Here is a 15,653-nt window from a genome sequence, read left to right on the forward strand (position 1 = left end):
TTAACCAAATAGATGCTCTGACTAGAAATCTTCTTCTTTAACCAAATAGACAGGACCAAGTATGCTCTAACTAGAAATCTTCCTCTTTAACCAAATAGACAGGACCAAGTATGCTCTAACTAGAAATCTTCTTCTTTAACCAAATAGATGCTCTGACTAGAAATCTTCTTCTTTAACCAAATAGACAGGACCAAGTATGCTCTTAACTAGAAATCTTCCTCTTTAACCAAATAGACAGGACCAAGTATGCTCTAACTAGAAATCTTCTTCTTTAACCAATTAGACAGGACCAAGTATGCTTTAACTAGAAATCTTTTTCTTTAACCAAATAGATGCTCTAACTAGAAATCTTCTTCTTTAACCAAGTAGACTTCTTGCCCTGTGGGCTCAAAGTCTATTTGAACAGCTTCCTATATCATGTTATAAATATACAGCAACATATCCTGTGCAAAAATGAGGGTTTACTCTTCCTGGTTGTCTGTATTATTGTACTTTAAGTATATGTATAAAATATCTGTACTATTTTTATCTATCAACTTTTTAAATCTTTCCCCTGGCAAACTTGCCCCAAAATGTAGTATTCTGTTTATGTTCTTCAGTTTTTAAATGAAAAAATAGAATAACCGTCTAAGTTAAGTTTTTGTTTATTTTTCTCAGCGAATTTCAAAAGAATGTGTCATATAATATAGATTGTTTCCTTTCTGATTAAATCAATAATTCTTTATTACAGCCCATTCATTAAATAAATAAATAAAGCAGATCATCATGTTTTTTTTTTTTTTTTATTATTCTGATGAAAATAAAATAAAAGCTTTAAAACAGTGATTGCGAACTATACAATTTGGGATTTTATTTCTGAATTGACACATTTTTTTACACTTATATGATCCATTGATCTGAAAAACCAGTATTATTCATTTACATTTTTGAGAGATTGTATTATGATTAATACAAATTTTATGAAAGATTGTGATGCCATGTTTAAATTACTTGTCAAAGAGTGATATTCTATAATATAACAACCATCATTAATTTGTACAAAGAAACAAATAGAGAAAGTGTATCTACAGGAACCCATCAATAATGCAAAAAAATCCCCCATAATTCTACAAACCTTATTTCCCACCTACAGAACAACATCAACAATATCATGAAATAGATGTCTAGTTAGCACATTCAATAAGGCTGCAATTAAGCACTTTACAATGAGACTGAAATTGTACTTTCTAAGTAGATAAATGAGAACATTTGATTCACCAATTCTCACATGCACCAAGGTGATCACATTACAGTAAGCACATTCCTTTAATAATATTGCCATTTAAATAATATTGACATGATTCACTAAAGTACAGCTAACTTAGACAATAAAGGTGCAACTTCATAACCCTGCTTGTGTTCCAAAATTGGAGAAAGCAATTAAAATGGAATATTACTGGTATATCTCACAAAACTATGAGGAGAATGTCATCAATAATAAATTAGAAATTTTCTGAGTCCAAACATCTGGTATTTTTAAACACTGTAAATCTGTCTATAATTTTCTCTATACTGTGTTCATCATGAACTTTGTTGTCTCTGGTACGGACATTAGCAGTCTTGTTTCCAACTTCCTTCTCACCAACAACTAAAACAAAAGATCATCAGTCATTTAGAAAGACACTTCTTTTGCTATAATCAAATGAAACTCAACATTAATTAAGGACTGTAGTTTATCTATAGATTCTAATGTTGAAAATAAAAAGGACACAAGGATGTTCAGAAGGACAATAAATATCATCTATTACTAACTTATATAGTAATATGAGCTCAACACTGGGGTAAAAATGAGCTGATTAATAAACCTTGAAGAGACTCTGTCATGACTGGTGTTTATGGATTTGGAATTAAAGAATAACACATTAAACTTCTATGGAGTACCGTATTCTTCCTTGTATTACACGCATCTGTGTATTCCGCGCACCCCCTTTTTGGCATGGGAGATCGGTGAAAAAGTTAAGTTTCCCTGTAAAACGCGCACTGGGAAGCAAGGAAAAATCACCAGCAGAAGACCACATTGAGATGAAAGGATTCTGGTAAATTCCCCAAAATGCATATCTTTTCTTCATTAATCTTTTAATAGAAGTATTTTCTATGTTTCCCTGCGTTTGCAAGCCATTTATTAATTAAAATAGTTAATAAATAGCGATGTATTGGATCTAAGTCGGCTGAAATGTTTACATTTCCTGTTCAAATACAAATCAGGTAATTCACTAAAACAACGGCATCAAGTCCGACCGATTATAAAAAGATGTTTTAATTTGCCAAGTTGTGTATTGATATCCGACATCTGTAAACAGTTCATCAAATGGATTAAAGGATTAGTAATAATTGTGTCACCTTTTAAATTGATCTTTTGTTATTTGATAATTAAATGACAATGGGCCCGAGGACAGGTTGGCACTCCCGGTTTTGTGTATTTAACGCTCCACAGCACACAGGTGAAGAAGTTATAATTAGACGACTTGATTTGAGAGAACAATAAGAAGCTAGTCATGGTTTTTCATACAAACTGTGAAATGCAGGGAAACGGCATTGATGGATAAAAGAACTGTTAAATAGCAGTAAAACTTTAATTGTTTATTTCACATAAAACTGTTCTAAAAATACAATGGCTCGATGTTGTCTTTAGTTGACAACTTTGGTTCTGATTCCCGAAAATTACAGACCTGAAAATTATGTCTCTAGAAAAAAAAATCTCGAGAGTCATTGTTTTGGTGTATACCGCGCATCCCTCTTCTGGAGTAAAGAAAAAGTTGAAAAAAAGTGTGTGGTATACACACAGAAGAATACGGTAACTAACCTAAGATGAAGTTATATTGAGCAAGCTGAGCATTTCTAATCTTCTTGTTTAGTGTAGTACTATGGTCAACATCAGTATCACAGAGAAATCCTGCATCAAATATCTGTTTCTTTACCTATAATGATAAGTAGTATATGATCAATGATTCTTTGCTTTATATGTTATATATTATGTTTAAGTAGATCTGTATCAGTTAAAATGTAATTAAAACCAAGTTCTTTTATCCCATTGTGAACTGTTGTTACCCATATAAGGAGGCATGGATGGCAATAAAATGCTTTGGAAGACACAGCTTGTTACAACTGCAGAGTTCAAACCCTGAACAGTTGGTGCAAGTTATGGACACACCATTTAACTTGATACAGCTCTCAATTTTCATTGTGATTAAATATTTGACACAGGAAAAAAGAATAACCACAAGTTAAGTGGCTCCTGTTCGGTGCCTTTATCTGCAATAAGCACATTTCTCTAAACCAAACCCAGCCATCATCTGAGGAGTATGGCACCTCATGCTACAATTTCAAAGAGATCAATTCACTTGTTTTCAACTAATTGTCCCAAAATCTCAAAAATATGCTTGTTTCTGGCCCCCTTTTGACAAATGGTTCAAGTAATCACCCCTGTAGATTGATTACAGCCTACCTTTGATGGTATGTAATCTTCTGCTACAGTTTTTAAGAAAAATATTAAATTACAGTCAAGTTATTGTCAAGATGTAAGAAAGATGCTTGTTTCTGCCCATTTTTTAGCCTCAATTCCTAAGCAATTAAAGTCACAACTCCCAAAATCAATCAAGGCTTCCCCTTGTGGTACAATATCAAACAGACCTGTTCCCTTAGTAGTGATATATATATATCAGGAAAATGCTTGTTTCTGGCCCCAAATTCCTAAATGGTCAAGTCACAACCCCCAATATCAATTTCTGTCTTCCTTTTGTGGTATGACACCTTGTGCTACAAATTCAGAAAAGATCCATTCAAATTCAATCACAAAAATGCTTGTTTCAGGCCACTTTTTGGTCATAACTCCAAAGCTGTTCTAGTTAAAGCATCAAAACCTTCTGTGGTTAAACACTTGGTGGTACAATTTCATGAAGATCTATACATTTATGCTCCAGTTATTGTCCAGACATGAAATGTCTATGGAGAATGATATCAACAGCATGATACCTGTGTACTATTAACAGGTAATCAGGTCAATTTACCTCCTCAGCGTAGGTATCATAAACAGGAGCTACAGGGATGATAACACACTGTCTAGGTGACAACCAGAATGGCCATTTACCACCATAATTCTCAGTTAAAATGGCAATCATTCTCTCTACAGATCCAAGTATAGCACGGTGGATCATCACAGGTCGTTTCTTCTCATCAGCATCACCACTATAACCAATTGATACACGATTAGTTTTATGAACTTTTTGTACTACATTTAGTTTAATGTATTAAAGTCAATATTAAAGAAGTTATCCTTGGATTGTGTTTAAAACCAAGCAGTGATTTTTTTCCATTATTTTCAAACCTGCCCCTACCATTTATTTTTAGGAAAATGTGTCATTTTTTTTTTAAATTGGGTGACTTAGACTTGCTTACCAGGTAACATTTTAACTTTGAGTACAAATACTTTACGAAGTTGGAAAATTGTTTACACCCTATACTAAGCTGGGATTTGGGAAGAAAACTAAGCCATTTTAAAACTTTCTCTAGAGGAAACAGCCTCATTTTGGCAGTAATTAAAGGTTAACAATATTACAACAAAGCAGTAATTTTTCTGACCAAAATTTCAATTTGACATCTTATCTTTAATAACCAATTAAACCATCTGAAAAATCCAGTCAGTCTGTTTTATCTAACATGATAGACAAGTTTCTCCTTGACAGTAAGTATGCATAACAATTACAGACTAACAGTATTACATCATTTTATAACAATTAAATCAATACATGAAAGAGCAAAGTTGTCAATAAATAATCTACTTATAATAAAATTTTACCTGTTGTAATTCAAATTAAATCTGATAGGTAACTGGAAATCTAACTGGATTGTGGCACATTGATGTGACCTCTTCAATGCATCCTTTATCTGAACATCAATCTGAAATCATATGCCAGATAAATCTTCATTTTGGTTTTTCCTTCTATGTTATGGTATTTGACTTTCTATTTACAATGGGACATACCAGAACTAGAGTTCCTACTGTTTACAGGAAGAAAAAAAATAGATGCTGCTTACTGCAATAAATGTTACTGTTGGCAAAATGTCCAACTCAACAAGATGAAATTGTCAGATGTAAGACACCTACATTCATTTTTAACTTTAATTAGATTTATAAATTAATAAACTGTGGTTTAAAGACCTCTTGCAGATATTTTTTATACACTCCAGGATGAGAACATCTGATTAATTGAATAGACCTTGCTTTGAACTAGTCGCATATATTTTGCCAACTTTTCATTGAACCAAGAAGAAACAGCCAACAGGTAGGCATGTCATCCATTATTCTTCTATTGAATTTTCCACTCATTTCTTCATCTTCTATTTATTGCATGCCTCGTGGAGAACAGTGTTGTCCCCATAATTTTTTAAATAGCACAGTGCTTACTGGCATGGCACAGCTCTTATGTCCTTCCTCCAAAATTATAGCGAAGTGCCCATATTGCATTCTAACTGAAATTAATTATTAATATTGCTGTGCTCAGAAATCATAGTGCTGCAAAGCACAGTGCTATAATGGCCTAAAGAGAACACAGGTGAAGCAGTTAAAACTTCAGGGTTCTCCAAAGATGAAACTTTTACGACAAAATTTATCATACACATTCTAGATCTAACAAGTTTTCATTTTTTGTTTTCTTGGGGTTTTCTTAGATGATGATATTCATTTCATTAAAGGAGAAGACCATGTTATTGTGCATCATGAATAACGAAACTAATCTGTTAAATATTCATGAAAATTAAATTGAAACAAAATAATTTCCTTTTCTTACTTAATTAATCGAGATTAATATTTAGAAAATTTGAATTTCCCACCACTATGGAAACCATCATCATCGGTTGAACTGTGACTTCACGTAAAAGTGAAAGTAAATAGGTAATTGATTATGATGTCCTAAGAAATCACAAATTTGGGACTTTTCCCCTATAATTTCAACCCGAAAATAAATCGAAGTAGAGATTGAGGCACAACATGTAAGCAAATGTCAGACATCATTGATGAACAACAAGATTCGCAGCCAGATAACTTGTATTTGTAAGGGAAATCATATGTCCACTTCTGAAGAATGTTTGTGTTGCTTTATATATTCTAAGAAAGTATTTGACGTTTTCCTCAGCCATAAAATGACTGTAGGCCAATAATTGTAAAAGTTGATCATAGCCAATGATATTTACCGTATTTTGGTGTGTATTATGCACACATTTTTTACATAGAAATTATTTCCAGAACATGGGGGTGCATATTATACATCAATACATAAGAATTGACCATTAAGTATTAAATTTTTAGTGATATTTTCTTCAAATCATGTTCAAATGACTTAATAACATGTTTCAAACATAGGTAGTACAATATTTCCTTTTTGAAAAACATGGTTAGAAATTAATATGAAACAACTAAAAAACCAAAAAAGTAACTAATTCCTTTTCTTGTCAAATCCTCCCTATCAAATGCTTTTACAGCTGAAAATTATTATTCCGATACTTATTTTGATTGTTTCTTACAATTTTCTTTCTTAAAAGTATGTTTTTAGATGAAAAATTGTGATATTTGAGTTACAATCAAAACTGGAAATGTCTGATTTCCCTAACTTTCGATTTGGTTTTATAAGCCATTTCATACATCCTGTGTTAATTTTATATCATGCTTCAAAATTAAAATTATCCAATTTATGTAGCTAATGATGTTTACATGATGGAAGTTTCTTTCCTTCACATTTTCATGCCTTACAAAATTTTACTGCAACCTAAATCTAAAAAACTTTTTTTCACACGTTTAGACCTTCAAAATTGCACTGCGCACAATACATTTATGTGCACTATACACACCGAAATACGGTAATCATGGCAACTTGCCATTGTGAAACAGCTCATAGCAAACCATAAGCTATATCTGGAGAGTAAGCTATGAAGTTTTTACCTTGGGACCATAGAAAGCACCATCTCCTGGATTTAACGACCATTTCATTCCACAGTTATCTAAACTTTCTTGTAAATCCTACAAAATGTAGAAGGAAATATTAGCATCATATTTTGTTGAAAAAAAAAAACATTCAGTAAAACTAAAAAAAACTCAAGGTCCATCCAATCACCATGCAAAGTAATATATAAATATTTTGATTGTTTTTGTTCATTTTTTACTTGCCAATTCCTTAGTGAAAAGTTAGAAATGCATATGATTGATACCTTTGCAGTTTTTAGAAGTGTATAACATACATGACAATGTACCACTTTAATTAGAATGTTAAAAATATCACAGATTTTTTATGTAAATATAGATGATATTTTTCATATAATTTTTTTGAGATCCCAGAATATACTATATACACACATATGTAATAACTCTTTTGGGTGCAAGACTGTGCATTTTTCTTTACATGTCCCAACATCTACCCAAAGAATACATATTAAAATTATGACTGGTATGTTGGGGTGCATGATTTCATCCAGTTTTGTGTCTTGTTGTGTATGGTCTTTACATCTTACAGTACTGAAAGAGACATACCATGACTGATCACTGATGTGGTGGTGTACCACATTTAGAGTGGCAGTAAATATCGTTTTAGTATCTGAAGATATCTTTATCTTTTTTTCTGCATTTGAAGTGGTAGAGCTTACCACTAACAATACAAAAAACATAGAAACAAAAAATTTCTTCTAAAAAAAAATTATATAGAACCACTGTAAAAGTGTACTGTATTGTACATACTGACTCCCTCCTTCCAACAACTTCTGTTTTACATATATTCATGATTAATTTTTCCTATGGTAAATCTAGAATACATTTTAAAGTATGTACCTTTTCAGCCTGATTCCACACCTCTATTTCTCCCAGGAATTTTTCTGGCCTCGTTGACAGATGGAGTTCAAAGGTAAAACCAAAGGTTTCATATACAACTTTCATAAAGTCTAAACAACCTGCTATTTCTTCTTTTATCTGGTAAAAAAAATCATCTTTGTTAATTTTAATGTAACACATAGGAAATGAAGAAATAGGCACATTTCAATATCTTGCTATTGTATACATTCAATTAAACTTCCTTAAAAAATAATACTGCTTACTTGAAAAATCAAAAGAAACTAAGGTAGATAACATCATAGTTACTTGTGGTACATGTATAATTTTCAAAAGGGAGGTCTGAACTTACAAAAAAAATTAAAAAATGCCTAGATACAGTCCTTGAAGCGATCCACGCAACGATTTGATGGATCGATGACTGTTGACTGATTGATCGCTGACGAAATGACAACAGATGACAGGTGACTAATTTGATCACAGTTTTGTTATGTACAATGATGTAAGATCTGTTTTAAATAAAATAAATATAAAATAAAAGTATAGATTGATGTTTAAATCTATTACATTGTGTAAATATGTGCAAAATTGAAAACAAAACAACAAAAACCATCAAATACTTTGACCACTCTGTGATCACATGATGCGATCACCAGTTAAATGGACCGGTTTGATAGATCGATGACTGACCGGAAACTGATCGGTGATCAATGACAGATTGCAATTTTTGTTGCACGGATGGGTTCAGGTACAATATTAAGATGGTAATAATCTGCATGACTTCAAATATGACACATTATCCTAAAGAATAATATCACCTGTTGTTAGCCTACCTGATCCTCTCTACAGAATATATGTGCATCGTCCTGCTGGAACCTTCTGACCCTTGTTAATCCACTGAGAGCCCCTGATATCTCATTCCTATGTAGAACACCAAAATCTGCCATCCTCAAAGGTAATTCCCTCCAGGATCTTGGACGATGGTCAAACATCAAACTAAAATGATATTCACGAACATATTATGCTATAAGAATATAGGGTTCATATTGTAGGTGAATAAACATATATATCAGATATCTCATTGGAAAACATTGTGAGTGGAATACTTATAGATGTGGGTTCAAAGTAAAAACTCAATACCACAATTTTTTTAATGTCATTTATACAATCTCTTAAGGCAGAAATTTATGAATGATCTTGTGTGGTTACCGGGAAATTTACCGATTAATCTAGAACTATTTTTATATGGACATGAAGATCTATCCAACGAACAAAACATATTATTATTGAAGTCTATTTTTGAATATATAAAAAACTCAAAGAGATTCCTTGTTGCTTAAGTTTCTATTACTTCTGTTGAACAGGCACACCATGACACAAAAGTACACGTCTCATTTTGTTTATCTTTTCTCCTCCATATTTAACCTTCAAAGGCATTTTTTCTCCCTTTTTTCTTTTGTTTTATATGATTAATTTTCGAAAAATTATATTTCTGTCAATTTGTTCCATAACCAAAAAGGAAGTTTATATCATAGGCTTTATATTGAGTACAAAACTTCCTATATGAAAGTGAATGACAAGATTACATTGTAACAAATACAGAAAGAGATAGTGCTATGTTTGTGACAAGAGATAATTAGTTTATACGAATTGAATGGCTTACCAATGACCTGGGCAATTCATCGGTTTCAAACCAAACTGTTCTTTATCTACTTCTATTTTAAACATATTGTCCTAAAATGAATATTAAAGCATATTTAGTACTTACAGTAAATCAGAGATGTGTACACAGCCTTAACAAAGTAACAATAATATGCTTTGCAGGGTACAGCTTGATACATCAGTATGGACACATCATTCAAACTTGATCCAGCTCTGAATTCTGATTATACATTTGACACATGATAAGTATTTGACCAGGATCAAAGTTATCCCTTATTCATAAAATGGTTCCAGTCACAATCCTAAAATTCAATCCTATCATTCCTTTTCATTGATTTTCCAACTCTTATTTTGGGTCCAAATTTCTTCCCAATTCCAAAATAAATTTATGCTTCAAATTTCCCAAATGTTGGCAGTAAAAATTCCCATATTTCTACTTGAAACATTTTTGTATTGCAATATTTATTTCCTAATCTCTGACCATTCAGATTGATTGATTGATTGTTGAAGTTTAACGTCCGAGCAGCAATATTGACCACTCAGAGTATATACTACTCTTACTGAGATGATTGCATTGCAATAGATCTTATTCTATGTCAATAATGGGTTTGACATAAATGTTAGTAAGGCTTGGTAAACACGGCATGTGATGTCACACAAGTCAAAGTATCTTGTAACAAAAAAATAAGTCAGATAGCTGCAAGTATTCTATAGAAATATTAGCCCTCCTTTGGCGGCTGCATCTTCAAATATTGCCATGGAAGACTGGAAATATACATGATAAACATGGAGATTTGTAAGATGTACTAAGTCCACTTTCAATTCTTCTGTAACAAAATTGTGATCAAGAGGTAATCTCATGGATTTTTTAAAATACAATGAAAATTTTATGGACCTCATTAAGGATTTTATGGACCTCATTAAGGATTTTAATTAGAAACTATATTTAAAATACTATATAAAAATCTTTGCCCTCATGTACATATGTTATTTCCCAAAGTTTTGCACTATGTTTTCCAAATTACATCTGGCCTGGACCCTATCCCCAAAACAGTAAGAAATCAGTGATTTAGTGGTATGGCACCTTTTGATACAATTTCAAAGAGATCTTCACACAGATACTCAAGTTGTTGTCCGGAAATAAAATGTCTACGGATGACAATGATGACAACAAACCATTACTGAATATGATCACATTTTTTTAGTCATATAAAAACAGCATATTATACATATAACTTTGTTGTAATATTAGAAAGTTGCAACAAAGAATACCTAATAAGGATTATCCCAATATTAGTAACATTGACAATCAGCTTTAAAACAATTGAAATCATAGCTTACCTCATATTTAAGTCAAGGAAGACGTTATTACTTTTAATCATATAAAATGGTCTTGCATACTTCTAGTAAACAATAATAAAAGTAACAATAATTTGCAAACCAAACAGATGATTGAATAAATAGTATTTCTGTATCCTAATATTAATTGTTGTTTTTATTAAGAGAAAAAATATTTCCATAAACTTACAGAATAATGTTGCCAATGGCCAGACTGTTCCCAAAGTTTACTGTTGTATATATTTGGAGATACAACTTCTTGGAATCCTCTTTTTTGGTATTCAGACTGAAAAGAAAACATTATACATCAGGAATATGAATATGTTTGTCTAAGATATTTAATGTATTAAACATTTGTCTTAAGCCAGAAAAAAAAAAAAAAAAGAATAAATAGTACACTCTAAATATAGGTAATATGAAGACAATATTCACCAGACAATGACCCTAACAGTAAAATTAAACAATAAAACATGAGTGTACTATCTTTCCTTAAAGTAGGATTTAAAACAAAAGTTCAATAAGGCCCTTCACTATGATGTAAAGGAACCATTCTACAATGCTAAACAAATCTTTACAGTTCCTGACACTACAAAAACTTGACATGTGAAATATGTTAATTAAACAGAACTCTACAAAATTTACATCTTAACAGTATTGTTATTGTAACTATATTTAGACTCAAGTCATTTAATCTTTAATGATCAAGAGTGTTCTTTTTAATATATACTTACTGTCAATTTCATTTTAATCAAAGCATTATTAAATTGCATCTGTTGGTTTTGTTTACCTTAATGAACTCTGTAAGTGTATTATAAATGTAAGCTCCTTTAGGCAAAAAGAAACAGCTTCCAGGACTCCATTCATGGAAGAAAAACAGTTCTTGATCCTTTAAAGTAAATAAATAAATGTGATATATATCTTAAAAATAGATAAGCTGACTGAATAAATGGACAAGTCAAAGTTGACTTTATCTTTGGCCACTACTTACTTAAGTTTTCGACATTCAAATTTCATCATCTTTATATAGTACTTGAAAGTTACAGAATAAATAATTCTTGCTTAGTGACCCGAGGAATCAAGATCTAACTTAAATGCAAGGTGGTAGCTGAATATAATTAAAATGGTCTATAGTGCACATTAAAATCAACTAACCCTCCCAACTTTTCTATGATCTCTCTTAGCAGCCTCTTCCTGTATATGTTTCCATTCCTTCAGCTGTTTGGTATCAGGGAAAGATATACCATAAATTCTTTGTAGAGATTCAGCATCAGCCTTCCCTTCCCAAAATGTAGCAGAATTCTGAAACACAGCATTAAAAAAGTTTAACTAACAGGTTACATAAAGATTGAAAATTCAGTATGCGATAGGCCTACCAGTACATTCATAATTGAAAGAAAGTGGTTATTTAAGTACCCATTTCATCCTCAATTTGCAAGTATTCAACGAGAAAAAGTCAGCTCATTTTTTAACTACATTCACCTCACTTAACAGGATACAATGTTTGCCAGACTTACAAACCTACAATTTTAATCGTAAATCTTGTTTTGACAAATATTAACAATACAATATAATTTTTCTATTTTCAAATACATGTACATAAAACTTAGTAATTAAACCTACCTTAGTCACCATGAAAGCCTTAACTTTACCAGTATGTCTTACATGAGGCCCTCTACACAAATCTATCAATGGGCCACATCTAGAAGAGCAAAACAAATCTTCACAGAAATATATGATCACATTAAACTATGACGACAACTAAAACAGAAAGAATTCCTTATTTGAAGCTATAATTCTGAGGAATCATTTTGACATAGGTATTTAGAAGACAATTACCAAAAAGCATTTGATCTATTCATAAAATGGACACAGTTAAAAGATAATTACTTTCACAAAGTTAAAGATGAAGCACAAGTATTACCTGTATACAGTGGTGGTTGGGGTAGTGATTCTCTCATTCAATAACCTCTGTTTGAATTTGTTGTACTGTAAAAATACCCACATGATAGAGAAGAAAGTCAGGTCATGGAATAATATCATTCTTCATCAAAATTGCATCATGGAAAGAAATTTTTGATTGTAAATATAGTTAACAGTAGCTTAATAAAGGATGATTCATTTCATATTAATCACTTCGAAATGAACCATTTTATAGATAGTACTACAGAAAATTTAAGAATCATGCAAAATCTGAAAAATGTGATACATCCCAAAAAAGGCTACATATTTTTATTTTTGTAATTAAGTTGTTTTATGGGTCTATACTATGAAATGTGTAATTTTTCATTCAAATCTGCATGCTCTAAGGAGATAATCAACACTGAAAATACAACAGATTCTATTGTATTTGAGTGTCATTTACAGAGTTATCTCAATTAATCTTGAAGTATTTTTACAGAGCATTCTACATGATTTTTATCTCCTAAAAACACAGGTTATATGAAAAACTGAATGTAAATGTCTGCTTATTATGGCAATTTAAACAAAATATCAAAAATAAAAAAAATGTAGGCTTTACCAATGAAATCACATTTTGTATGATTCTTAGCTGGAGTGCTACTCAAGTTAAAGGATGTCCAAAAGTGACAGGAACAGTGAATAATATGCTGACTATGGTTAATTATAAACAAATTTATGTGAGGTATATCCTTGATCTTTTTTTCCCATGGTCTAAATATTATACAATAAAATATTTTTCATTGTTTTCATGTTTTTTTAAGCCATTTTAAAAAAAGTTATAAACTTTACTGGTTCTATTAGTACTTCCAACACATCCATTTTGTGTATTAATTTTTACCTGTGTACACACATATATATATATACAGGTAGCCAGAAACCAAAGGAGCAGAGGGATAAATAACCAAATTATAAACCAAAACTCACTGTAGTTCTAAATGAATAATTATATTTTTGGTTTAATATGTACAGCCTTATTTCAGCATCTAACAGAAATATCTTCAACAATGAATTGCTGTATTATTAACTTTCTGAATTGCTCTTCACCATTTATTGCATTACTATTTATATCTTGGTTATGAATTATACTTAATTTTTGCATACATTATAAATGCCATCTGATTTTAACCTGTGGCATAGTGAAAACCGACACACAGATTAATAATAAAGTATATTTACTATGCTATAAGAATATATGTTTTTTTACATTCAGTTAATACTTTTCACATCAATATTCCTCTTATGACTGTGACTAACTCAAAGTCTTAAGTTTATAGTAATCCATATAATTATCAATCTGTAACTAATTACGTGGTTACACTTACTACAGACTACATATACTTTACACAACACTACTGGTCAATTTTACCTTTTCACATAACCATATACTGTATACACTTGCATATAAGTCGATCCGCATATAAGTCGGGAACCCTCTTCTCAGTCCAAAAACTCTGGAATCTAGCCTTGACCCACTTATAAGTCGGACTGAATTGGGATTGAATTTTTACAGGTACAACAATCGGTGAAATTGTAAGGAAGGACACAATTTTTGGTGGAAAATGTGAAGAATGATCATGTGTTTGTTGTAGTTTTTTTTATGCTGCGGAAGTATTTACAGGGCGTATGTTGTGTCCGATCAACATAAGCATGTGTACGTTTTTTTTTTAAATCAAATTGCTCATATTTGAAATGAATTACATAATAAATATAACAAGCCATTTGAGTTGTCATCATTCAATGTTTACCGGTGACCCAAGCGAGACTGCCATTTTACACTAATTTGTTTATACAACTAATGACCAGATTAGAATAGGTATAAACTAAGAACTGTGAAGAACAATTTTTCAACGGAAACTTGGACACTTATTAAGTTTTACCTAGTAATCATCTTTCATTGTTTTCTTTTAAATCAAGTCCATCAAGACAGTTCTCTTTGACATATACACCATACCCATAATCGTTATATTGTCATGAAATTACCAATAATGATTATGTTAACATCTTTTTATTACAATTTAAAATTAATTTTAATTATTTCTTACATTATTAATTTTTCTTGTAAACTACGGTACATCGCTTAGTCATGTTTCATGCCATCTTTTTGGTATTCGGATATATTCAAAAACCATGTGACATGCAAGTGAAAATAACAAACACAAGAAGCTGATACAGGAAATACAAATTTTATTAAAGATAGTTTAGTTGTAAGGCCTAATAAAAATAAAACTGCAAATATTCATTTATTTCATCACTTTATAAGCATACACAACAATAACAAATATGACATATAGGTCGACTTTTACAATACACAAGTACGGTGCCGATCTGACTGTTAACGTAGGTGTCATTTTCATGTCAATACCTTGATTCTCCCACTTGCTCTGACTAGAATTTTTAACCCACAGCCAGGACCTTGCTTTTAAGTCGGAACCCCTCTTAAAAACTCAAATTTACTCACAAAAATCAAACTTATGGTAATAGACATAAGGCATATTCACTATGCATCACTCAGAAAGAAATAAGGGAAATTCACTATGCACCTCTCAGAAAGAAATAAGGGATATTCACTATGCACCTCTCAGAAAGAAATAAGGGATATTCACTATGCACCTCCCAGAACTTATAATGTAACACGATTGTTGTGAATATGTCAAAGAGACAAGGATGAAAAATGACAGCTCAAGATCATCCATGGGTCTTCAATGAACGAAGAGGAAACCCTCACACCACAGGGCTACAGTTTGTAGCTAAGAAGGTCAAGGCATGATTCTAGAATTTTGGACTGAAAAAGGGAACAGGCAGTTGAAATACTCAGGAGTATAATATAAAGCCTTAAAAGTGTAAG

The 15,653-nt window shown here is 31.4% G+C and overlaps 1 protein-coding gene across 4 annotated transcripts in view; it reads right to left on the reverse strand.

The window, feature by feature from the left end:
* Nucleotides 1–628: 628 nt before the first annotated feature.
* LOC148622922 (threonine--tRNA ligase 1, cytoplasmic-like) overlaps nucleotides 629–15,653 on the reverse strand; it is a 35,774-nt gene continuing 20,749 nt past the window's right edge. For all 4 annotated transcript variants that reach the window (XM_088573272.1, XM_088573270.1, XM_088573273.1 and 1 more), the window contains 13 exons: nucleotides 12,771–12,835; nucleotides 12,470–12,548; nucleotides 12,002–12,148; nucleotides 11,637–11,735; nucleotides 11,040–11,135; nucleotides 9,513–9,583; nucleotides 8,683–8,845; nucleotides 7,853–7,990; nucleotides 6,974–7,051; nucleotides 4,835–4,935; nucleotides 4,047–4,224; nucleotides 2,843–2,957; nucleotides 629–1,627 (listed from right to left, as the gene is read on the reverse strand). In XM_088573272.1, coding sequence (XP_088429398.1) covers nucleotides 1,482–1,627; nucleotides 2,843–2,957; nucleotides 4,047–4,224; nucleotides 4,835–4,935; nucleotides 6,974–7,051; nucleotides 7,853–7,990; nucleotides 8,683–8,845; nucleotides 9,513–9,583; nucleotides 11,040–11,135; nucleotides 11,637–11,735; nucleotides 12,002–12,148; nucleotides 12,470–12,548; nucleotides 12,771–12,835 — 1,476 coding nt within the window. In that variant the 3' untranslated portion in view covers nucleotides 629–1,481. The remainder of the gene's footprint in view (nucleotides 1,628–2,842; nucleotides 2,958–4,046; nucleotides 4,225–4,834; nucleotides 4,936–6,973; nucleotides 7,052–7,852; nucleotides 7,991–8,682; nucleotides 8,846–9,512; nucleotides 9,584–11,039; nucleotides 11,136–11,636; nucleotides 11,736–12,001; nucleotides 12,149–12,469; nucleotides 12,549–12,770; nucleotides 12,836–15,653) is intronic.

Source organism: Perna viridis, chromosome 3, assembly GCF_037379345.1.
Source record: "Perna viridis isolate PV_CMFRI_1.1 ecotype Kerala chromosome 3, ASM3737934v1, whole genome shotgun sequence".
NCBI classification, from domain to species: Eukaryota; Metazoa; Mollusca; class Bivalvia; order Mytilida; family Mytilidae; genus Perna; species Perna viridis.